Source organism: Delphinapterus leucas, chromosome 1, assembly GCF_059928025.1.
Source record: "Delphinapterus leucas isolate spDelLeu-1000000601 "Yukka" chromosome 1, BTC_Dleu_Yukka2, whole genome shotgun sequence".
Classification (NCBI taxonomy): domain Eukaryota; kingdom Metazoa; phylum Chordata; class Mammalia; order Artiodactyla; family Monodontidae; genus Delphinapterus; species Delphinapterus leucas.
This window is the reverse complement of record NC_143129.1, coordinates 183,307,562-183,332,446: the sequence shown is the minus strand read 5'-3', so window position 1 is coordinate 183,332,446 and position 24,885 is coordinate 183,307,562. Positions and strand designations below refer to the sequence as shown.

The following is a 24,885-nucleotide window of genomic DNA, read 5'->3' as shown; positions in this document are numbered from 1 at the left end:
ACAAAGCGGCGAAGGTCACGGCGGGAGGAGGCGCGCGCCGCAGCTTCGCGTCCCGCCCGCGGCCTTCGGCCCATCCGCCAGCGCCACCGCCGCCGCCTACCGCCTGCCGCCTGCCGCCTGCCGCCTGCCGCTGCCCACAGCCCATCGCCCGCGCCAGGAGCCATGGAGGGAATGAGCGCGCTGCTGGCCCGCTACCCAACGGCCGGCCTGGCCGGCGGCCTGGGGGTCACGGCGTGCGCCGCCGCCGGCGTGCTGCTCTACCGGATCGCACGGAGGTGAGTGCGCGCGGCCCACGCGGCCGGCTAGTATCACGCCCGCGCCCCTGCACCCGCACCCGGCCTCCGCCCGCTGTCCTCCCAAGCCCGCCGGCTCCGGGGCCGCCCGCGCCTCGCTGTCCGTGAGCGCGGCGAGGCCGCGGCGCGGCGGTGGGGCCCGGCCCGTGTGTCCCCGCGCCGAGACCCACTGTGCACGCCGCGCCCCCGGAAGGAAAACCGGGCTGGGGATCCCCAGTCGGGAAGCGGCTGAGGAGTGGGTTGGGGGACCCCAGGAATGTGGGGCGGGCGGGGACAGCCAGCGCTTGACGTACGAACTTCCTACCCCGCCGAGATCTGCGCTGGCCCAGATGCAGGGTCTGCAGGGCCCCCAAACCCTGCGGGAGCGTCGAGCGGGGGTCGGGCCTTGCTCCTTTCCGTCTTGAGCCCCGATCCCTGGTCCTCAGGGGCACGTTGGGTCGCGCGAACACCGGCCGGTGGTTTCTGAGGCGCATACGCTGTCTCGGGCGTTGTTCTAATCTCACATAAGCCCATTTCAGAGTCACAACCCCTGCTCTGTCTAGAGAAGCTGAGGGACAAAAGAGCTACATAAATTGTTATTAATTAGACGAGTCAGGGTGTGAGCTGAAGTATCCTGACCCTGGAGCCTGCATCCCTGACCCCCGGGCTCCACAGCCTCCAAGAGCAGGCAAGCCTGACGTACTTCAGAGGTGTTTAAACCGGGCTGGGCTGCCCAGCGGGTTCAGTGGCGGCTCCCCACCCCCGACCCTGGCTCCGAGATCATGCTGACCCCACTGTGCACAGCTGGTCTCCATGGTCAGGGATAAAAGCTTAATGGCCTCTTGCTTCAGGAGGACCTCAGGGGCAGCCCCGCTGTCAACCCACTTGATCCACCTTCCCAGGGGATAGGGGAAAAAGGTGGGGTTGTGAGAACATTCTGGAGACAGAATGGGTGGGCTTGTAGCTTCAGCAGGGGATGTGGAAGCGCAGCTCTTAGGTGGGAGAAGCGAAGGAACTTGCCCACGGTCACTCGGCAGCAAGTGGGGGAGCTGGGACTTGAACCTGGAAGGCATGTCTGTTCTTCCTTAGCCACCACCGTGTACTGCTTCTCACCCAAAGGGAAAAGAAGTGAGGGTGACTGAGTCACAGGCTTCCTGGGGGAGGAAGGGGTAGGAGGAACATCAGCTGTGTCTGCAGGATGAGCCAGACTGGCAGGCTGAGGAGGGGGTGGCCTCAAGGGGTCCCTGACAACGCACAGCTCTACGTGTCCCAGCTTCTGCCCAAAATTTGGAAGCTGGAGGGGCTTTCCGGACCAACTGGTTCAAACCAGTTATCTTATGCACGAGGGAACTGAGGTGCAGAGGTGCATGCCGCTTGCTGTTGCTCAGATTCCCAGAGCGTGTCGACAGCAGAGGTGTGTCCAGAGCCCGGTTTGCCTCCCAGTTAAGCGGGGGCAGGGAATGTCAGCCCAAGGACCAGAGCCTGGGCCAGGTCTTGTCTCCAGGCTTTGCAGCTCTCACTTGTGTTGGTGTGGCTAGATTCGCACTGGGTTTGCTCACTGTGCCTCAAGCTCCCGTCTTGTGCTGCGGCTGTTCCTGGGGGTCCCGTCTCCCCACCTGGGCTGCCAGCCACAGCTTTCCCTCTCCCGGAGACAGGAGTCTGAGGCCTTGGTGCAGTGTTGGGTGAGCTGCTTCGAGGGGAGCCAGGAGGGTACCGGTGTGGCGTGACACCAGAGTCGTGGTGTGGCATTGGGACCTTTTGATTGAGAAGGACCAGGCCTTTCCCAGGAGGCTCTGAGATTCTACCAGAGCGCTGGCTTTTGTCTGGGGGTCATAAATTAGCCACTGTCACAATTCAGAAGCAAGACCAGGCTGAGCCCTTCTCCCTCTGTGGGGGAAACGGTGACAGTGAGGAATGGCTTTGGCCATGGCGTGGGTTTCGAATGACCCTGGGGAGGGCATGTGAGGAGAGTTGTTTCTGGAAATGGACTTGGCCGGCTGGGTGTTTGGGGGCTCAGCACAGCGATGGAGGGACCTGGACGGAGGATCGGCCGGGGAGCAGGGGGAAGAGCCCGCTTCTCTGAAGGGCTGCGGTCCCCAGAGCCTCCGGCAGGGCCAACCCTGGCTTCCCACCCGCGGAGTCCTCTTGACCGGACTGTGTGTTATGACCTGGCGTGGGGCAGGAGCTGCTGTTGGCCCCATTCTACAGATGAGGAAACAGAGGCCCAGGGAGATTGGGCTTCCTGCCCTATGACACCAAGTTGCTAAACGGCAGAGCCCTGCCTCACTCTGGCCCTTCAGCTCCTAACCAAGCCTCGTGCTCTGGGTCCTCACTGAGCAACTTGGCTGTCACTCTGCACCCATAGGAGGCCAGGTGGAAGCCCCAATTACACTTCCCCAGGCTGGCGTGCCCTGTACCCAGGCAGTCTTGGTGGCTTTCTGTGCCTCCCCCACCCAAACTCCCACCCCCAGGCTCTGCCGCTTGCCATCGTATCCATCTCCTGCCAGCACATCCCTACTCAAGACCTCTGGAGGCCCCCGTAGGTGGTTATTGGATTGTCCACTTTCTGGTGTTTGGAAACAGAGAGGATGCCGCCTCCCAGGTAAAAGAGTTAAGCCTCGGCCTGGCGTCCAGGGTCCCTGGTTCCCGCTCACCTCTTGCCAGGCTCTCCTGGTGCTGCGCACTCTGGCTGGGGGGACCCTGCTCTCCGCACGCATGCCGGGTGCTGCCCCCCTTGCCCGCAGTCCATCTGTTTGAGGGCCACCTGCTCATTTGCCTTGCTGGCCGGCAAACCCGTTCTTGAGGGTGATGGCAAATGCACCACTTGTTGGCTCTCTCCTATGGCACCTGTCACCAGCTGCCCTGTGAGGTCGTTGTTCTCGTCCTTGTGTCCGGGTCAGGAGTGGAGAGCCTCGCTTGTCTCTGCCTCCCTGCAAGCCAGCGTGTGCCCAGCCAGCGCTGTGCTGAGGGACCGGTGTGGTCCACTGAGGGCGGATCCGGGCTTTCTGTCTTGGCGTTGGCTGGACTGCTGTGGGCCTAAGTGTGATTCGCCTTGAGGCTGGCACGGGCGGCTGGAGGCCCGCTGGGTCCTGGTGGCACTGAGTTGCACATTGTGCCGCTGTCCCACTGCCCAGGAGGCTGCTCCTTGGATTCTCTCTGGTGGATCGGACAACACTCAGGGCACAGAGGAGCAAGTGAGGAGCCGTGTGGGGTCCAACAAGGACCCCTCGCCTATGAGTCTGTCCTGGGATCCCCTCGGGGCCCTGTTGGAGGCTGACCTCTCGGCCCCCCAAGGGAACCAGCCTGACTCTCAGAGACCATCTTCCAGACCCCGCCAGGCCAGCACGTGGTGCGCAGGGTCACAGGCTGTGTGCCAGACCCTCTCGGGGAACTTCTCAGGGCCTGGCGGAGACTGGTGGACGCCTGGGCCTCCCCCAGATTCTGAGCACACCCCCCCGCCCCCCAACAGGGACTGATCCCCATCAGTGTCTCTTCCATGTGGCACAGTGCTGGGCTCACAGCAGGTGCCCACCCTCTGGCAGGGTCCTGGACCGAGGGCCTGGAGCTGCAGCCCTCAGAGAGGTGGGCCAGTGGTGGGCTAGAACTGACACCCCCCGCTCCCACCAGACCTGTAGGGCACGGCGGGATGCCAGGGCACGAGCTCTGTTGTAACTAACTGTCCGTGTGTGGGGCTGAGGGGGTGATACCATTGTTGGGAGCCTGTGTTCATCTTTTCTTCCCCATTGTGGGTTTGGGGCTTGTGGAGGGATGGTTCCAGAGCATGCAGCTGCCCCTGGCTCCCCACCAGGGGCCCATCCTGCCCTTGGCTGCCTCAGGCCTCCTCCAACCCCCGCAGAGCCTGAGAGAGCTCAGTACACAGGTAGCAGGAGCTGGGTGAGTACCTTCCAGACCCTCCCGGCCGCTCACCCTCTGGGGCCCAACCTTCCACCTGAGGTGGCCTGGCCTGGACCCACCTAACTTGCTCCTGCCTGTGTCACAGGGACATTCTGTCTTGTCCCCTCAGATCTTGTCCACCACGAAGAGTGGTTTGACCCAGAGCCTCACTGGGGATGGAGGTTGTTGGCTTGCGGGAGAAGCGGGTGAGGGATAGGAGGGGAGCAGGCTGGAGGGGCTTTTCCCTGAGCAGCAGCGGAACCCCGGCTAAGCGGGCGCAGAATAGGCTGACCCAAGGGCTCCTGCGTCAGGCCTGGTAGAGGTGGGTGCAGGCCCAGAGGCCAGGCCTGCGCCGTGGCTGTGGGGACAGTACGTACGAGCTGTGAGGTCAGCCGTCAAGTGCAGCCCGCGAATGTGAGTCACTTCATCCACGTGTCTGGCGCGTGACGCTTCCGGCAGGCGGCAGCGGCGCTGGTGCTTGAGGAGCTGACATTCACACCCAGCTCCCCGTAGCTTTGCTGGTCCGTCTGCCGCTCACAGGCCTGCACGCGCTTTCAGGGCTCACCCCTTGGGAGCTGTGGGAGGTGACTTCCTGGCGCGGGGACCCCATCTGGCCAAGGTGGCAGGCAGCTGCTCTGTCCGCGAGAGAGGACCCTCACCCCGCCAACCCTGGGCAGGGATTACCAAGCCAGAGCCGCTGGCCCAGGGACCAGGACTTATCCCCAGCCTCCCCTTCCTGCCACCTCCTTCCAGGCCAGGCTCACTTCCCTAGCAACAGAGCTGGAGGTTCAGGGTAGAAATGATGACTTCCTGGGCGGGAGGGGCTTCATGCCTGGCCCCCTGGACCAAAGCTTCAGTTCCTGCTCGCCTGCCACCGGTCGTCTTTATTCCCTTCCCATCTCTCTTTATTCGTGGGCTGCCAGCTCTTCTGCTGGCTTCTTTCCAGAGGCGGGGTGTGGTGCGGTGAGCTTCTGGGGTGAAGGGGGCAGAGGGACCCATCACGAGGACAGCAGGACCTGGGGGCAGAGGGGAGAGGTTTTCCGGCCTGCCTCGTCACCCCTTTGGACACACCACTGTGCACTCTAACAGAGAAGCCTGTAAAGCAGGTACAGATTAACAAAGAGAAAGCCAAGTGCTTAATTGCCCAGGAATGCCAAGTGCCGGCTTCTCAGCAGAGCAGGTTCCCATACCGCTAGCCGCCTCCTTCCACTGCTCTTTGCCTGAAGTCCAGTGAAGCTGTCAAAACGCCTCCGCTGATCACCTGCCCAGCTCAGTGCTTTCCTAAATTCTCTCATTTGGGGAATGGACATGGCAACTACCAAGCAAACCCCTCCAGTCCCAAGAATCTAAAACGATGTGGGCGACAGGTGGCAGCTGCTCTCCTGGGGACTTCTGTGAAGCCCAGGAGGTGCCTTCCATCCGATCCCCTCGGCAGCCTTTTGTGGGCAGGGATTATCATTATCCCCCTTGGCCAGATAAAGAAATGACTTTCCCCAAAGGCCACACCATGACCACGAGCCGCGCTGCCCAGTGCTGCTGTTTCTGGGCCTTGCCCTCTGGTTCAGTGATGCTGAAGACGTGCGGTCCCTTGTCGTCCATTCTGAGGGCCTTGGCCTGAACTGGAGCTGCAGGTGCCCTCTGTGGACCCTGGGACCCTTCCTTGCAAGGTCTGGTTTCATGTCCTTGTCTCTGTCCGGGCTTTCTCCTCCCCTCCCCTGCCCTCCCCGTGTAAGCTGTCATTTATTGGGTATTTAGCTGGGCACTGTAAGCGCTTCCCACACTTGACATGTCTTGTGCCCAGTCGACAGGTGAGAAGACTGAGGCTTGGAGAACTCTAGTAACCTGCCCATGGTCAGTGCAAGGGCAAGGCCAGGAAGCATCAGCAGTGTCAGAAGCAGCAGCTCTGTTCCCCGGGGAGCCAGCCTTTCTTCCAGGCCCCTGACAATCCCGGGGACAGGGTAGTGACACAGCCAGCTCCCTGCGTTGCGAAGCACCTTTACGTGTCTTGTGTCATTGGGTCCTTGTAACACGCAGATGCCCTGGTTCTGTGATCGCTCCCACTTTGCAGATGTGGGCCGAGGCTGGGAGAGGAGAAGGTGGCAGAGCCGGACGCTCTGGCTCGCAGAAGGTTGGGGCCGTGCTGTCCTGTGGACAGTAGGGGTGTCCGTGTGTGGTATGGCTGCCCATCCCAGCGAAGGCCCAGGTGGCACCCCCAGAGCTGGAGGTGGACCCTGGGGGTGAGTAGGGAGACAGGAGTGGCAAGGCCAGGACCCCAGGGTTCAAGCAGCTGCCACCTGTTGCCCACATTGTTTTAGATTCTTGGGACTAGAGGGGTTTGCTTGGTAGTTGCCATGTCCATTCCCCAACCCCCTCGACACACACACCCCCAACAGCCAGGGAGATGGATGGACGGCCCTAGAGCACAGATCCGTCGGTGTCTGGGCCGGGATTATCCTGCACACCCCACCTGTCAGCACACATGTGGCCGGCAAGGGCCACTGTGGCCAGCCTGTCCTGTCCCCCTGCTGGGGAGGGGTGGCCCCAGGCTGAGCAGCCTTCTGCAGTCCCTACCCCTTGGCCTCCTTGGCCCTCGCTCTCCTGGGGACGTCTGTGAAGCCCAGGAGGTGCCTTCCATCTGGAAACTCCCCAGGGAGCACCATTTCCGCATCCTGGGAACAGGCCCAGGTCTGCGGGCCTTGCGGGGATGGAGGGTGGTCCTAGAGCCTGGTCCCTGTCAGCCCCGTGGCCTGGCTGGCCCTGGGTTCTTGGTGCATCTCCAGCTCGGGGGAGGCTTGGCCTCAGAGGCCAAGGAGAAGCCCAGGTCCTGCCGTTGGACACACAGCGTCCTGTCCTCCTCCGCCTGCCTGCATCTCCAGCTTGGGGTCCCCATCCCGCTTCCCACATGCTCTCCCTGGTCCCCTGTCGCATGGGTACGGAGGTCTTCCCGCTGATTCCACTCTGCTCGTCCACAGGATGAAGCCGACACACACCGTCGTCAACTGCTGGTTCTGCAACCAGGACACGGTGGTGCCCTATGGGAACCGCAACTGCTGGGACTGCCCCCACTGCGAACAGTACAACGGCTTCCAGGAGGTACGGCCCTCCCATCCAGGACCTGTGGGCCCTGGGCCCTGACCCTGGGCCCCTCCTTCGAGGAGGAGCAGACAGGCTTGGGCAGCTCGGGTGACTTGTGCAAAGTCCCAGCTCCGAAACTGGCAGGTTTGGGTTCAGACCCAGATCTTTCTGGCTCTGAAGCCCAATCTCTACCTTGCACCAGGCCGGGGTCAGCAGGTTCTCTGTGGGCCGGGCAATGAGGAGTTCAGGCTTTGCAGGCCACATGGTCTCTTGCGACTGCTCGGCACTGCAGAGCCTCCACAGACATGTGTAGCGCGTGTGGCTGTGAATAAAGCCCAGGAAAGCTTTATTCACAGACGTCGGCAGCCAGCCCATCGCCAGAGTTTGCCAACCCCTGTGCCAGCCCCTGTTGGGTCCTGAGGAGGGACACCAGGTGGGAGTGTGGGCAGGGGGCGGGATCCAGGCTGCACCCTCAGTGTATCGCCTGTGTTGGGGGTTCCCGTGAAGTTTTTTTGGAAGAAGAGCTTCTGCGTTGCACGTAAAGCAAGGGAGTGTTAGCGATCCACTTCCGTGGAGTGTGGGCACGCGGGCCCTCCGTCCGGCCCCCGAACCCGTGGGGAGGCTCTTGCCCGTAGGGAGGGGTTCCCCCTGACTCAAGTCCTCCTCCCCCCCTAGAACGGCGACTACAACAAGCCGATCCCCGCCCAGTACCTGGAGCACCTGAACCACGTGGTGAGCGGTGCGCCAGGCCCCCGAGCCCCCATGCAGCCCCCGCAGTGGGTGAGCAGCCAGGTGCTGCTGTGCCGGCGGTGCAGTCACCACCAGACCACCAAGATCAAGCAACTGGCCGCCTTCTCGCCGCGCGACGAGGTGAGCGGGTGTGGGAGGGGCTGGGGGTTCGAGCAGTGGAGGGGAGGCCCCTCCTCACCCCAGCCCCGTGCTGGCCCTGTGTTCCGCGTGTGTGATCTAGTCCATCTCAGCTGCCACTCGCTTCTCGCTCTTTCTGTCTCGTGTCACTGCTGTGGGGACCCCAAGCCTGGGAGCATCGTGGAAAGCCCAGCTCCTGCCAGCCCAGAGGGCTTTGTCCCTGGGTAGGGGGAGGTAGGGTCCTTGGGCTCCAGCTTGGGGCCCTGTTGGACCATCCTGTCCGTGTCCCTCTGAGTCAGTCTTAGCCACTGGCTGGCGGGCAGTTTGCTCTGGAGTTGGTGGACGATGTCCCGGCTTGTGGGAGAGGAGGGGAGACAGGTGCTGCCGAGAGGCTTGGTGTTAGGGCTTTGCCTCCCCCGGGTCCACCGTGGAGCCCAGCAGCCTTGTCATCTAGCTGATGTCACCTCACCCAGTCTGGGGGTTCCGTGACCTCAGGAGAAAATCCCAGCTGAAGCCCAGAGACACTGACTTTCCCAAGGCCCAGCCTGGGAGTGGGGGAGAGAGGGAAATGGAGGTGAGCTGGGGCTGGGAGGGGAGAGGCAGGGAGGCTGCAGAGAGAAGGGCAGGCATGTGCGATGAGGCAGCCAGGGCACCTCTTCTGGCACATTCAGTCCCAGCAAGAGATCAAACTGATAACCCTCCCGCCCTCCCCTGGAAGCAGGGAGGGAGGGGCGTGTTGCTGCATCTCTTGGGGGAGGAGGGGTGGGAGGGGACTCGAGTCTCCTGGGCTGTTCCTGAAACGTAAAGGCCCTTTGGTTTCTGCTAGGGCCCTGGCCCGGCCAGGGGCTCTCCAGTGTCTTCTAGACCACTGGGCTTAAGGGCGGAGGCAGCCCCACCTCTCAGTTGTCCATCTGCCCGCGTCCAGGTGGTGTCAGCCCAGAGCTACCTTCCCCCGTGGGTCACCTGCCTTCCTGGAGCTCTGGAGTCCGGGAGCAGGGCCTGAAGCAGGGGCCACGTCCCAGACTCTGGCCTCAAGGTGCGTCCTTCGGAGCGACAGAATTGGCTGGAGTGTCTGCTGTCAGCTGAGGGCCCTGCTGTGTCCCGGCCTCTGGGCGGCCCTTATTCCCAGCCGTTTGTCCTGTTGGGCAGCGGGGGAAGCAGGTGCAGATTGGGGACGACTCGCACACGGTCGCCCCCTGGAGACCCTGAGCCTCTGTCTCCCTCTGCAGGGCAGATATGACGAGGAGATCGAGGTGTACCGGCACCACCTGGAGCAGATGTACAAGCTGTGCCGGCCGTGCCAGGCGGCCGTCGAGCACTACATCAAGCACCAGAACCGCCAGCTGCGCGCCCTGCTGCTCAGCCACCAGTTCAGGCGCCGGGAGGCCGACCAGACCCACGCGCAGGTCGGAGGGGCGTCCATGGGGCACTCCAGGCATCCCAGCCCTTGGGTCTGTGCAGGAAACCCCTTCCCAGAGGGCTGGGCCAGTGACTGGGGGGCAGCTCTGTAGAGCTGAGGCCCTTTTCCCTGGGGCAACAACTGTCCCGTGGGGCCACATCCCAACCTGTCCCCAGACACGGAGCGGAGCAGGGGTCCTAAGGAGAATGTTAGTTATTTGCGTGCGTGACAGGGGTTTCTGAGCTGCCCTGCTGAGCCTGGGCACCTGCCAACACCTGTGTGGGTTCCTCCCAGCGCCTTCGTGGTGGGTGCTCTCCAAGGCGCCATGGAAACCAGACTTGGGGAGGTTAAGTCACTTGCAGAGGGCCACGTACCTGGTGTGTGGTGTCACCAGGATTTGAGCCCAGGACTGGCTGGCTAAAACCACCGTTAATTTTTATCACTATACTCAGATGGTGGAATGTCCTGGCTTAAAAAAATGTGATATAAGTAGCAAGTGGGTTTAGAAGTAAAATCCGTCCTCCCCAGAGAAACTCCCACCCACCCCCTGGGTCCCCGGAGGTGCCCTCTGGTTGTGGCCATCTAGCTGACTGGTTGGTGTGTGGTTTCCAGTCTGCAGCCAGGCCCCCGACCACACAGCCACGTGCCAGCCACGCGCCCACTTGCACAGTGGGATGCTCTGACCCTTGCTTTCCTCCTCTGCACCGTGTTTCCAGACTGAACAACTTACTGCTGTTTTTTTAAACTTAATTTTGGCCAGAGTTATCTGTACACTTATTACAATTCCAGTTAGAGCCGCAGTAGGAATTTTTTATGAGAATTTGAAAACGATTGAAAAAAACATACTTGAAAGAAGAGGTCACCATCACTTCAAAAGGGTTTCTGTAGAGAATGTGGCAGCACGGCTCTTCCCCACACAGGAGCTCGCAGTGGGGTGACGGCCCAGAAATGAGACAGAGTAATGGGACCCAGTGGTGAACCAGAAACAAAGCCAAGAGGGTGTGAGAATTTAGGGCGTCTCTGATCATCAGGAACTGGTGGGTTCTTCGGCAGGTGGGCCCCGGCCAGACCCCCGTGCACAGAGTGGGCACCAGGATGGGTGTCGGTGGCTCTGTCCCTCTTGCCGACCAGTCTCTCCCTCCCTCCCTCCCTCAGAGCTTCTGCTCGTCCGTGGTGAAGGCCCCGCTCCAGGTCATCGTGCTCCGAGCCCTCGCCTTCCTGGCCTGCGCCTTCCTGCTGACCACCGCGCTGTACGGCACCAGCAACCCTTTTGCCCCGGGGGCGCCCCTGCCCCCGGCCCTGCCACCTGGTAGCAACGGCTCGGCCCCGCCTGGCAACAGCACAGCCCCTGGGACCGAGGGCTGGCGGCAGCTGCTGGGCCTGCTGCCCAAGCATGCGGCGGAGAAGCTGCACGAGGCCTGGGCCTTTGGGCAGAGCCACCAGATGGGCGTCGTGGGGCTGGGCCTGCTCACCTGCCTGCTGGCCATGCTGCTGGCCGGCCGCCTCAGGTGCGTGGGGGGCAGGCGGGCGGGGCACGGTGGGAGCAAAGCTCCAGGCTGGAGGGGCGGGCTCTGAGGGGCCACTGGGGCCACAGCGCCCCGCTGCCCCACCTCAGGCCCCTCATCTGCAGAGGGCTGAGGATAACCTGCCTCACGGGCTGTGGAGGGCCGAGTGGGCGCCCTCGGGCCTTTGCTCTGCTTCCCCGTGCGGTTGCAGACCCTGTACCGAACGGTGTCCACATCGTCTCCCAGTGACTCTGAGGGAGGTTTCTTAGCCCCATCGTACAGACTAGAACACTGAGGCTCAGAGAAACACTGACTCAGAGTCACGCGGCCTGTAACTGTTGGAAGCGGCATTCAGAGGCCCACGCTCTCCTCATGGCCCTGGGTTCTGTCCTCTGAGCAGGGCTGGGGGTGGATGAAGGTGGCAGAGTGGGAGGGGTCACCTTATCCCGCCTCGCTGGGCCCTCACTCCCGCTCTCCCCGCAGGCTCCGGAGGATCGACGCCTTCTCCACTGGCCTGTGGGCCCTGCTGCTGGCGCTGCACCTGGCTGAGCAGTACCTGCAGGCTGCCTCGCCCAGCTGGCTGGACACGCTCAAGTTCAGCACCACGTCCCTGTGCTGCCTGGTGGGCTTCACAGCAGCCGTGGCCACGAGGAAGGCGACGGGCCCACGGAGGTTCCGGCCCCGAAGGTCAGAGAAGCAGCAGTGACTGCGGGGGGAGGACAGACGGACGGACAGGCCCAGGGCTTTGCCCGCAGCGCAGACAGTGCCCCTCTGTCTTGCATCTTTCTTACCTGCCTCACTTCCGGCCCCGCCCAGCCTAGGGCCCCCGGTCCTGGCCCAGCCCCTCCACTTCCCTGAGGAGTCAGGCCTGCCCCCTTTCCTTTCTGGCTCCACCAAGCCATTCCCCAGCCCAGGCCCCCAGCCCACCGAGTGCTCCCTAGCTGCTCACTGCCTCCACCTCTCTGGCCAAAGACCCCCTCACCGTCCTGAGCCTGGAACACGGGCAGCGCCCATGCTGCCTGCCTCTGACCCGTGGCTTCCTGCTTTCAGCTCCAGGCACCCCACACTGGCCACGGCCCTTTTCCTGGCTCTGACACCACGGGAAGAGGGTTGCAGGCCTGCTGCCTGCTTCTCCTCTCACCTTGCCCCACCTCTGGGCCCCCTGACATGGGTTGGTGATGGTGGCTGCAGGCTGGGCCCTGGCCGCATGGCCTGACCACTCGGGCTGCTTGGCATGGGCAGGTGCTGCTGAGCCGGGGCCAGAGCAGAGTCGCCTACCTCGTCCCACCGTCGCTTCTCTGGTCTGTCCCTTTGGTCCTGCCCGTTGCCCTGTAAGCCCCGTGGAGCTGGTGAAACCAGGAGGAGACAGGGCTGCCCCCTGGGTTCCCTGCTCTGAGACCCTGTTATCCCTCAGCCTCCTTCCCCAGGAATGGAGAGTGCAGTTCTTAGGCCCAGACAGGCCTTGACCATGAGTGTGTGGGGCGAGGCCTTTCTCAAGGTGGACAGGAGGAAATCCTGCCTCTCCTGTGGTCAGCAGGTATCTTAACAGCCAGGCCGTGGTGAGAATTGGCCCAGGCTGGGGGAAGGTCTAAGCTCCAAATACTCTCTCCTTTACTTCTCTATCTTTTGGGCACCACTGTGAGCCAGATAGGCAGAACCTGGGCACACACACTCTGCCCACTCTCCTGGGAAGCCCCTGGGTTCTGCCCTCGAAAGGCAGGACCCTAACCTTTATGGCCAAGCCCTCCACTCATTCCCTGCAGGGACTGGGGTTCAGGCTTCCTGGGCCGAGGCGGCCCTGATTGGCAGGCAGCGCAGGGCCTGAACTGCTCTCGTTGGCCCTGTTCCCTTCCCCCCATACCAGGGGTGTCCCCAGTTTCCTCCTCTCACCCCCTTCCTCCAGTATGATGCCTGGGAAGTGTTCCAGCTGCCCAAGGTTAGCATGGAGTAAGGAGCCCAAGGGACACGCAGGCCCATGACAGCAGGTCATTGTCACCTTGTCCCTCTCTGGCCTGTCACTGCCCTCCTCCTGGCCCCTAGAGCCCCTCAGGGAGGGCACCACAGCTCCTGCTTCCCACTTCCCTGTAGGGCAGCCACAGACCCCACAGGGCTTCAGCCTCGCTCTCCCTGGGCCAGGCCCTGCTGTGCCAGCCTGCTTACTGCCTGTGGGTGGAGAGCTGGACCCCTCTCCAGGGCCCCTGAGTGCTGACCTTGGCGTGGATGTGCTCTGGAGGCTGACGTGCCGTCCACGTTTTGAGGCAGTTCCCAGCCTGGGGGCTGCCCTCCCAGGGCCGTGGCAGGAGGCTGGACCAAGGCCGTGCGCCCCTCCAGGGCCCTGGGTCCTGCAACTCCTCGCTGCAGGCACGAGCCCCCTCCAGGTGTGGCCCCAAGTGCGCCAACCCCTCCGCTGTACACATGGGAGCCCAGGGAAGGCAAGAGCGGATCACACGCGTGTGCGGGTCACACTCAGGAAAGGGCGGCCAGCTGGCTGAGCCTGAGGGGCAGGTGGAGTGTGCCCGGCTCAGGCCCCTCGCAGAGCCCCCGGGGAACAGGAGTCGTGCCCAGGCCCCTCCGTCCTCGGGTTCTCGGGCTCCGAGGCAGCCACCCCTCGCCACTCACCCCTCGGCGCCCGGGTGGGGAGCGCCTGGGTGGAGCGTGAGATGCAAGGGCGCTGACGAGGCAGAGGGGGAGTGGGCTGGCCGTCCCTCGGCCCGGCGGCCAGCCTCGGGGAGAAGGCGCGGCGGGCGCCAGGCGGGGAGCCAGTGTCTGTTGGCTGTGCGTGCCCTGCCCTCTGGAATCTCCTGTTCTCAAGGAAGCTGGCAGCGCGATGCTAATTACTGTTTTTCTTGGTGTTGAGTAGAAGCAGGACATCTGTGTGTACGTGTGTATTTAAGTTAAATTATTTATAACAACCCTAACCAGCTCTCTTGCTGGCCAGGAGCCTGCTGAGCAGATGTCACTCCTGCCCTCTAGTGGGGACGGAAAGACACCTTCATGTCACTGAGATGGAGCTCATCGAGGAAGGCTTCCCGGCCTCTTTAGTGTTTGGTGTGATGTTTTAAAATCACCCACCTGTCCCTTAAAGTTTCATTACATAGAGCATATTCCAGCACCTTCCGACATTACTGGCGACAGCTGAGGAAGTGCGGGCACCACTGGGATCGTGGCTTATTACCTGGGAACGTGTCGGCCCTGCTTGGGGCCTCTCTCCCCTCCGCTGGGGACGACAGTCAGACCATCTGGGATCAAGGGGCCGTCTTCTCCCTCCAGCTCTGGGGTCCCCGCCCCAGGCCGAGCAGGCTCACTCGTAACGCTTGCCCAGGAGCCCGCCGGGAGGGGCCCGTGTCCCTTCTGCCTGCAGCTGTCACCGAGTGTCCCGTCCTCTCTTGTGCAGACGTGGATGATTGTCTAGTGATCCTCCAATTACTGTAACCGCAACTCCCGGCCATAGATGTAGTGTTTTTGATGCTGTATTTTCAATAAATGCCTCCGGGGCCCTGCTTTGACCGGTGGGCGTCAGGCACCACGTCTTTTCTGGTTTTTTTCTTTCACGTTCCTTCAGAGGCTCCTGTGCCGGGGGCGGGGGCTTCGGGGGACGGGGGTGCCCACCAGAGCCAGGTTTGGGAGCTGGCAGCGTGGGCACCAAGCGGCTCAGGGCCCACCATCCTCGGGCGCCCTGCTGGCTCGTGCTTCTCCTCGTCTCCATAAACTGCTGCTTAAAATGCAGTCCTCTCTCCTGTTGTTCCCGGCTTGGCCTGGGATTGGCTTGGAAAATCAAAGGTCCCCCTCAGTGTCAGATGGGAGGCAGTGCAGCCAGCCGCCCGCCCCCTCGCTGGAGCCCCTGTGTCCCGGCGGACACACAGAGTTGGATCCGGGCCGGGGCCTCACTGAGATGGGATTTGAAGGCACAGGCGGTCTGGGCGGGCCTCGCCAGAGGAAGTGTCGGTCCCTGTGCAGCGCTCGGGAGCCTGGCGGAGATGGGGCTCCTTTGACAGGGGCCTCCTGGGGCCTGTCTTCTGCGGAACCAGGACAAGGGCTCACGCTTGGCGCTTCACAAGGATCTGCTAGTTGGGTGATGCCACTGCATGTCCCAGTGAGAGGGTCAGACCACAGAACCGTCTCCCCCTCGGTGCCACCATTTTTAGTAGCATCAGAGATTGGGAAAGCACCTGTACCGGGTGGTTGAGAGACTCAGGTTATAAGCTCTGGGGCAGCCCCAGGTGTGAGCAGGATCTGGGAAGCGTAGGAAAGGGCTGACAAGACCCAGCTTCTCCTGGGCCCAGCTGGCCACCTCTGAAACCTGCAGCCCGACTTGGACCCTCTCCTCTTACTTGCCGATTACTGCAGGTGGCCCTCGGCCGACTCGCGGCCTGGCCTGGCCTGTGGGCTGCCCGGTGGGGCGGCACAGGAAGCCCAGCGCAGGCAGAGTCGCGCTGCCACCCGCTGGAAGGGCCCGGGCGTGCCCGCCCCCGTGGCCCACCTGCCCCGCCCTCATCAGGCTGCTTCTGCACAGGGCGGACGGGGTCCTCTGGGAGGTGCAGGCCCCAGCAGGGGGCGGGGCTTCGTGCGTGATTGGAGCGAGTTGGCCAAAGGTCCCAGCGCACCTTCACCGCCCTTCACTGTCGTGCCGAGTGTCCCCCAACCTTGCAGGCCACTCCTCAAGGTCGTCTGTCCTGCCAAACGGTATGTCATTCTAAAATGACAGCACAAAATCGTATCTTGTATTTAGAGGCAGAACCTTCCGCAGGCGTTTTGGGGGAAAGGAGGTGTAGGGGTCAGACAGGCTTAGGCAGGATGGGTCAGCGGGTGGAATGCAGGCGTGTCCAGCCTGGGGCCAGCCAGGTTGCCCAGACTCCGCCGTAGATTTGCTTGATTTCCCCGTGTCCCCCAGCCACTGGGCCCCGGCCTTGGTTCTGAAGTCCAGGTGGCTTCCTGGTGCTTTGGAAGGCTTTAAGGAGGCCACGCGATTCTCCAGGAGGGCATCAGCTGACCCCACACTTTCCTCATAAAACTTGTTTAAAGAGAGGGGCAGGGATGAGAAATAGGGAAATCAGTGGCGTGGAGATATTGGCCAGCGGTGCCCCGAGCTCAAGGTCGTGGTGGGCACGGGGTGGGTACCTTAGGCAGCCCCCCGGCTCTGCTGCAGGGACTGAGCCCACCTGCCCGTCCATCGGCACCTTATCCATGGGCTCAGTTGTCCCTTGGGGACCGAGGTAAGGCTGGACCTCCTGCAGCTCCGTCCAGACGGCGGACTAATCATGTATTAACTGTCTCTGTCCCTCCCCCTCTGTAATCGGTTGCCTTAATCAGAAGCATGGTTGACATTCTGGCTTGGGGCCACCGGGTCCTGTTGTGTGATCTGTACCGTTCTCGAGTTAAAGAGACACTGTCACCTTCCGTCTTTCGGGCAGCCTTGCGATCGTTACGGGTCTTTCTAAGTTCAAGTTGGTGTCCGGCCAGAGCCTCTTCCCAGAGATTCCCAAGCTTGGCTGCCTTCCGCCCCGCTCTTCCAGGGGCTTTCGAGGAGTGTCTGAGACCAGAGGGCAGCGGCAGGACTCCCAGGGTCGGGCCCTGGGGAGCAGGGGCTCCCCGAGCTCGGCCGCTGCTGGGAGGCTCTGGGCACCAAGCGGGTAGCGGCGCGGAGGAGCCCAAGGCCGTCGGCCCAGTTGAGCGGCCAGCGCGGGGCTGGGCGTTTTTTGCTTCGAGGTGAAGGGTTGGCGTGAGGCTGGCGAGGGCGACAGTGTCACTTTAATACCGAGACTCGTAGTGGACCTAGTTTGCTGTGAGGCTGAGGGGGATCGGAGGGGGCATGCCGGGAGGGGTGGGTCACGCTGGCACCTCCCAGCCACCCGCTCCTAATGGCGTGAATGTGGTCGGACTGCTTTTCTGCTGCAACTAACACACGCCTCCTCTGGGACCCCGACTCGTGCCCCACCTTGCACCGTGGGAGGGGAGGGGGCCCGCCGTGCGGAGGCCGCTCCGGGGGCCCCCGGGGCTGACCCAGTCCCCTCTCCCATGCCCGCTGGGCTCTCTCTCGCAGGTACTTCCCGGGAGACTCTGCCGGCCTCTTCCCCGCCGGCCCCAGCCTGGCCGTCCCCTGCCGAAGCGTCGCAGGCCCCTCGCCGGCTCTGTTCATCCCCGCCCCGCCCGGCTTCCTGCCACTTGCCAACCAGCAGCTGTTTCGGTCTCCCCGCCGGGCCTCGCCCTCCTCGCTGCCCGGCCGCCTCAGCCGGGCCCTCTCACTGGGAACCATCCCCTCTCTGACGCGAGCAGGTAAGTGGCGCTTGGGCCGTGGTGGGCAGCGCGGGGCTGGGGGCAGCCGGGCTCGGGGACTCTGGCTGAGCCCGAGGTGGGTGGTGGTGCTTCTGCTGTAGAGACGGGCGGAGCTGGGTTCAGACCCTGCTGTGTCCACTCACTGGCTGCCTTAGCCAAGGGGCTTAACCATGCTGAGCCTCAGTTGCCCTCAAAAAAAATTGAGGCCCGTGGTGGAACCCACTCTGTGGGTGGTCGTGAGGGTTAAACCGGGTGGTGTATTTAAAGTGCTTAGGCATCCGGTGGGTCCATGTCCCCTCCCGTGGGGTTTTGTCTTTTATCACCGTTCTCACCGTTATTATTAACTGCCGTTGTTTTGAGACACTAGGGGCTGGGAATTTTGCCCCCGGCCTTTCTGTGTGGTCCACAGGGCCGGGATTCGGTTCAGGTCTGCTACATTTATGGAGCCCCGGAGTGACCAGCACCTGGTCCCTGTCACCGGAGGCTTTGTCTCATCCCTCCCCTTCCCCAGCAGGGTCTTCCGTGACGACCCTCCTCACCTTGGGAAGCCACCCGGTGCCCACGGGGTTTGCTTCACCCTCGGGGTGCGGCCTGGGGTGCGGGGCTGTGCGGCAGGATCCAGCCTCTAGGAAGGTGGGCGGCATCTTGGTTAAGCCGGGCTTGCTGACGTGCAGTGTCTCTCTTAAGCCCCTGAGCAGCTCCCCCAAGCAGGGGGCTCCCCCTCCAGTCCGACACCCCTCTGGACCTGTTTCCCTCCGGGACTCGCCCAGCGTCTGCTGTGTGCAGTCCAGCGTCCTCGTAGGTAGAGGGTGGGCCACAGTGCAGGAGACACGGCTCGCTGGACACAGCTCGTGAGCTGAGCGGTGGGTAGTGTTTGAGGCCTTCAGGCTGGGATTGAAGGGGTGAGAGCCCTGAGGGGTACGGAGACCTGGACTCCAGGGACTTCTGTGTCACCGAATGTGAGCCGTGATGCTGGCGGAGGGTGGCTGCCGCCTGCCCTCCTCTGGAAATGGCTGTTCAGCAGAGTTCCTGAGCCCGTGGCCGGCAAGTCCCAGCTCAGGCCCTGGGGCTGACGGACAGGGCCTCTGCGGGCCCTCCATGAACAGCAGCTGGAGCCGGGGGGAGGGGAGCAGAGTGGACATGGAATGCCCTGGACCCAGGGACCTGGAGGGCCCGGAAGCTGGGCCCTTCCCCAGAAGAGTGTTCTCTGTGTCAACAGGCAGCCTCCCGGTTGCCCTGGGAGGCCCGAGGCAAGGGCTCAGGAGGCCCCCTGCCCCGAGGGTGGCAGAGCAGTTCTGTGGAACACAGGCTGGTCTCAGGGTGGGATTCCGGAGTCTCCATTGCTGGCGCGGGTCCTTGGCTCAGGTGTCAGGAGGCCCTGGTGGTCCGGGGCACGGGCACAGTACCAGGGTCCATCTTCCCGTCTGTCTCTCTGCTCTACTTGCCTCTGCACCTCTCGCTGCAGGCCTCACCCCTGCGTCCCTGCAGCTCAGCCCCAGCAGGAAGGCCCCTCCCCAGTTCTTGAAAGGACTCCGGCTGTGCTTGGGCCACGTGGCCATCCTCACACAGTCACTTGGGGGTTGACCTGGGTCTGTGTCCCCGGACCGGTGGGTGGAAGGGGCAGGCGGGGCTCTGTGGCCGACGGACCCCTCAGAGCCCTTCGGGCAGTGGGGCAGCAGCCCCCACGCGGGCACGTGGAGGCCGCCGGCTCTTTCCACGCTCGGCTGTCAGCAGGGCACTTGGGGGACCAAGGGGCTCATGAGATGGAGCCCCTGCCCTTGGGGTGCACTTGGCTGAGGAAGGGGCAGCGGGCTCTGCGCACCAAGGCCCAGCGCAGGTGGTCAGGCGACGGGTTAGTGGAGCAGGGCAGGGCTCCAAACGGCTGAAGCAAAGAAGGCGCAGGTCAGGTACCGGGACGCGACGTCCCGTGCGGCCTGCTGTGGGTTTCGGCCTCCTCATCCGCGAGGGGGGAACGTGTCCTCGTGAAAGCTCCACACGGGTGATGGTCTTGGCAGAGCAGCTGTGTGAGGGGGGGAGGGGGCTGGAGCCCAGGCCCTGTCTCCGCAGGGACCTGTGTTGCCTTTCTCTTTCCTCTCCAGACTCAGGGTATCTGTTCAGTGGGAGCCGCCCACCGTCTCAGGTGTCCCGATCCAGAGAGGTTCCGGTTTCAGGTGAGGAGGACAGAACGCCAAGAGGAGTGACCGGGAAGCCGCCTGAGGCAGGGCAGCGCGTGGGCCGGCGTTTCCAGAGCGTGTGCAGGGCGGGACAGCAGCCGCATTGAGCGTGAGCTTTGGGGTCAGACGGGCCCCCAGAGGGGGTCACGTTTAAACCCCAACCCTGTGCCTCCCAGCTGTGCAGCCCTGGGCAAGTGCTTCACGCCCTGTGCCTCAGTCTCCTCTTCTGGAAAATGGGCGTGAGAGTTTCTAGGATCAGCTACGATGCTGTCGTCCTTACAGTGGTGACGGATGGAGGCGGCACTTGGGGTGCCGGCGTCAGCGGGGTTCAGGGTCGCTGACCTCAGGTCTCCAGGGTTGGTTTCTCCCCGGGCCTTGCTGTCAGCTGAGGGAGGAACCAGGGGCTTTGGATAGAAGTCAGGGGGAAGGGGGCAGAGGGGGCATGGCTGAGGCTCCGGGATCCTCTCCCCTCTCTCGGGTGCCTGGTGGGGTGCAGGCCCCTCCTACCTCAGTTCTCAGCAGGGCTCCCCTCTGCCCCCCAGTCTAGGCCCAGCCTCGCCTTTCTCCCTGGGTCAATACAGGAAAGAGCCCCAGGACCACAGCCGGTCCTATAACTAGAGCAGACATTGACACGATATTGTCATCTTTGTTTCTGTCATCCTCCCACCCTCCAGATTACTTCTCTCTGCTGTCGGGGAGCTGCCCCTCCTCCCCCGTCCCTTCCCCAGCGCCCTCCGTGGCTGGCTCAGTGGCCTCCAGCTCTGGCTCTCTGCGCCACCGCAGGCCCCTCATCAGCCCTGCCCGGCTCAACCTGAAGGGGCAGAAGCTCCTGCTGTTCCCGTCGCCCCCTGGGGAGGCCCCTAACACCCCCAGCAGCTCCGACGAACACTCGCCCCGCAATGGCAGCCTCTTCACCATCGAGCCGCCCCCCGTCCCACAGAGGCAGCCGGCGCGGGACACGAAGCACACCGTGGGTACGGCCCTCTGACCGCCCTCTCGGAGGCAGGAGAGCCCGGCGGGCCGTGGGAGGCCTCTGGTCAGTGTGCAGCGGTGGGGACACCGTCAAGAGGTCACACGGGGCCTGTCCTGGCTCTTATCTGACTGTGTGGCCACTCTCCCAAGTCCAGACGTCCCTGGCCTGGCTGGCCTGGCTTCTGGTGACCTTGAACCCTCCAGGACGTTGCCCTTTTTCGGCTGATTTTATTTTCTTCTTTTGCAATTGACCTGGAGGCTCCTCTGTTCCTTGGGATGGGTCAAAAGTGCATCAGGCTGCATCTGGTTGCAGATGTTTTTGTTTTGCTCAAATGAAGTTTTTCCGCAAAGCATTTTAGAATTTTTAAAATTAGGCCTCAACCTTTAAAATCTAGAACTTTCACATGAATGTGTGGATTTCCTGTGTCTCGTATTATATCAGAAGATCTGGCCACGCTGGGCCAGACAGGTAGAAGGGCAGGCTGAGGTCCCACGCCCCAGCCTCTGCCACTCCCTGCCCCACTGACCTGCCCCCTCCACAGCCTCGCTTGTGGCCGTCGTCTTCTACCGCCTGGCGGTGTTTGAGTTTGTTGCTCCTGATCTAAAGCCAGCTCCCTTCACGGCAGCTACACAGACAGAACCTGAATGAGGACCTGGCCTCCCACTGCCCACTGCCTGGGGCGGGCCGAGCAAGTTGGGACCGGGAGGGCTGGCTGGCTGGCCGCGTCTGAGGACCATCCTGGGATTGGAGGTGGAGCTGCCCCGCGTCTGTCCCTGGGGGTGAGCCATGAGCTCCCACTGAAACGCCCCTTCTCCCTGCAGACATGAAGTCAGCGCCGGAGGGGGGAAGCACGTGCAGCAGCCGCTCCATCAAGAAAGAGGACGACTCGTCCCGGTCGTCCTCCTGTGTGGTGGACACCACCACCAGAGGGTGCGCGGAGGAGGCCCCCACCTGGCGAGGTCTGCACCCCGTGTGATGTGCGGGAGGGGGGCAGGGTAGCGCGGGGTCTCCGGGTCTGCAGCCACCTCCTGAGAGCTGTCTGAGAACAGCCCCTCGAGGGCTCTTGGGTGACAGAAGAGGGGGAGATGGCCCACCCGAGGCCCCCTGGACCCTGTCTGTGACAGCATCCCCACTCAGATTAGGGTCTGCATCTGTGCTCTTACAGGAGCCTCTGGCCACAGGTGGCTCTTTACATCTAACAGTTAAAATGTAATAACAATAAAAATCTACTTGCTTAGCTGCACCAGCCACATTGCAGGCGCTCCACTGCCGCGTGTGGCCTGTGGCTGCTTGACTGGACAGAACAGATACAGAACACTTTCACCTTTGGAGAAAGTTCCCCGGGAGGGTGTCAGCGTGTGCGCCCTGGGGGCCAGTGCAGAGGCTGCAGGCTGCGCAGGGCACTGAGTTGCCTGGGTTCAAATCCTGGCTCCTCTGCTTGCGGGATGGGGGCGGGCTGTGACGTCAAATTCCAGTTCAGTGTAAAGCCCAGCAGTCAGCTCCTGGTACCCCCCTCCAGATGTGTGGGAGACATGTATGTTGACAGGATTTTCCTGTAATGATCATTTTGAGCTGACTGGAAATGGGTGCTGCTCCCAAATCAGGTGGGGTCTGGGATGTGACCCAGCAGCATCAGCTTGGGGTGGGGGACCCCAGTCAGCAGCTTATCGCCTTTGAGGCCTGGGCAGGGTACTCGTCCTGTCCTGTCTGTAAAGCTGGTGTACCCCATGGCAAGGTGCAGGTGTGTGCCACCCTAGCCCGGTACCTGCCTGGTGGCAGAGGGTCAGGAAGAGAAGTATCTTCAAGGAGTCAAGACTTGGGAATTCCCCGGTGGTCCAGTGGTTAGCACTCCGCTTTCACTGCTGAGGGCCCAGGTTCAACAGCTCGTCAGAGAAGTAACATCCCACAAGCTGCGGGGCACAGCCGAAAAAAAAAAAAGGAGTCAGAATTTAACCAAGTGACCCCACGTTCCCGGGTCTTTTCAGATGGGGAGGCCTCTGGGTGCCCGGAAAGAACTGGGGTGGGGCCTTAGCCCAGGAGCACCTCCCCTGGGGGCGGGACCTCAGCCCCACATTGCTCACAGGTCTCTCGTTTTCTCTCTGGAAGGTCGTTTAGCCCCCTCGCTGATCCGGGGCCTCCTGGCCGTGAGCTTGACTGTCAACGCCCTCTTCACCTCGGCCTACCTGTACCAGAGCCTGCGCTGACCCGCGGTCCGCAGCCTCCCAGCACCCAGAGAATCTTGGAGGGTGCACCCAGGTGCATGCCGCTTCCACCACTGCCGGCCTCAGCCCTCCTCGAGGGGCTGCCGCCTCCGCCCTTTTCTCCAGGGCCCTGGACCTCGCCAGAGGGAGCCCTGGTCCCGGAAGCCTTCTCCCCACCTAACAGACTGTGGGGCTGGGCATGGTCTTGGGGGTCCCAGCCCTCCCCGCCCACCTCTTTGGCTGACATCAGTTGTGTGTTTGGTGCTGACACTCTGATCCTGAAGCCAGGGGTCCCCGAGGGGCTGCATGACCCTGGGGTCCCTCCCCACCATTCAGCCCTGCCTGGCGGGAACGCCACGACTGCTGTGACGGGATCAGGAGCTGTGGCCCTGAGCCCGCAGCCGCGGGCTATGATTACACCTTTGTACTGTACCCCTCTGTCCCGTGGGCCGCCTCAGGCTCCCTGGGGGAGGAGGGAGGGGAGGTCTCCAGCCGGGTGGAGGATAAACCTCCCCTGGCAGGCCCCGTTGAGGGCCAGCATCTTTTGACGTTGTCCTGCCCCTTCCTGTGGGCTGTGGGCTATGCCTTCCCTCTGGCTCTCCTGGGCGGGCAGGTGAGTTTCCTGCCCAGGGCCCCTCAGAGTTCCTGGGTCTCAGGGGCCCAATTGGACTAGTGTAAGCACCACCCCCCAGACTCACTTCTCCCTGCTTGTGTCCCCATTTTATTACCTCTGGTGACCTTCCCTGGCAGCAGCCCTGCAGCCGTGAGAGCACTACCCAGGGCCCGCCCCGCCCCGTTTCCAGGCCCCTCCCTCATGCACTGTCCACAGGGGCCTTGTTTGACCCCCTCAGCCTGCAGGTCTCTGGTGAGACTGGACCCTCACGCCCACCCTCAGCATTCTGCTGTCGCGGTGGGCTCAGCGCGACCTCTGTCTCCAGGCCACTGTGGCCAGCCTGCTTCCTACCCCACGCCCCTTGGTCCTGCCACTGCCCTTCCGACCGATACGGCAGGTCTGCCCCCTACACCTGCCCTTGTGCTGGGGTCCCATCCTGCCCCCGAGAAGAGGAAGGATGGGTCTCAGTCTGGCACAGGGACCCTCAAGATGCCGTGAGGAATGAGAGACTGCCTGTGGGTGTCAGAATCCCCGTCCCGCTGCCCTGGGCCCTGGACACAGGTGTGGGGCTGTGTGTGTGTGTGTATGTGTGTGCGTGTGTGCGTGCACACTCGTGCGTGTGTCAGTGCACGCGTTCGTGCCACTTCAGGAGGAAGCAGCAGCCTCTGTGAATTCTGAGACTCATTGTGGGGAGGCTCATGACGGCAGGGGAAGGGTCTTCACTCTGTCATTCAGGGATAAAGTTTAATTTTATTTTTCTACACATTTTTGCCAGGCAAGGCGTTCTGCTGGGAAGCAGGATGCCCCCAGTCCTCCCTGCCGGGGAGGTTTAGTTTTATTAAGCTTTGGGTGCTTTTTTAGTAATTTTTTTTTTACCATGTGGGGAAGGAGGTTGCTCTGACATCCCCCCACTCCTGAGAGCTACTGTTTCCTGCCCTACCCCTCACCCCAGAACGGGGGGAATTGGGGTCCAGGGGCCACGCCACGTCCCAGACTCCAGCTGCCAGAGATGGTTCCAACTCGGAGGTGGTGCCTCTTGGCCTCCATTCGTACCGTGGGCGTGGCCGTCGAGTTTTTTAATTTTACTGTTTGCCTAACCAAGCCAAATTCCATTCCCGAATACCCTTCCTCTCTGGCTCTGAGGAAGCCCTGACTGAGTGCCCAGCCCCCTCCTCTCGCACCTGGGCCAGCCTGGCCCCTCCTGCCCAGGGCTGGTGGTCCTAGCGCCCCCCAGGGGCAGGGGAGAGGCTGGGCGGGGAGGGGGCTGACTTACGTTTTCTTTCAAACAAAAAACACAACCTTATTTTTCTTTACAAAAGCAAAAAAAAAAGGAAACCAAAAAAGATACCAACCTTTGAACTATACCTCAGTCTGTCTCGTCTTTATTCTCTTTGGGCAGCCCAGGCCTTGGATTGGGGGCCGGGGCGGCGGCAGGGGAGCCCGGGCTGCCGTGGAAGTGATTTCACTCGCTTGTTTCTTGGATACAGAGCCCGGGGTGGTGGGTTCTGAGTGGCAGTGTCCCCAGAAGGACTGAAGGGTTTGAACAGGACGTTATCGGCCTGGACTGGCCTGGGCGGCGGGAGTCTCCTGAGCAGAGACGGGAGGCTCTGGGCAAACAGCGTGAGCAGGGGCTTAGCCG

At 62.6% G+C, this 24,885-nt stretch overlaps 1 protein-coding gene across 1 annotated transcript; it reads left to right on the top strand.

The window, feature by feature from the left end:
- The first annotated feature begins 105 nt into the window (after nt 1-105).
- Nucleotides 106-24,610, top strand: TMEM201 (transmembrane protein 201). Its single transcript, XM_022598559.3, has 11 exons — nt 106-275; nt 7,139-7,259; nt 7,917-8,111; nt 9,338-9,514; nt 10,663-11,015; nt 11,496-11,699; nt 17,053-17,285; nt 19,385-19,456; nt 20,134-20,433; nt 21,254-21,391; nt 22,539-24,610. The coding sequence occupies exons 1-11, from the start codon at nt 163-165 to the stop codon at nt 22,634-22,636; spliced, it is 2,004 nt and encodes a 667-aa protein (XP_022454267.1). The 5' UTR covers nt 106-162; the 3' UTR covers nt 22,637-24,610.
- The last annotated feature ends 275 nt before the right edge of the window (nt 24,611-24,885 follow it).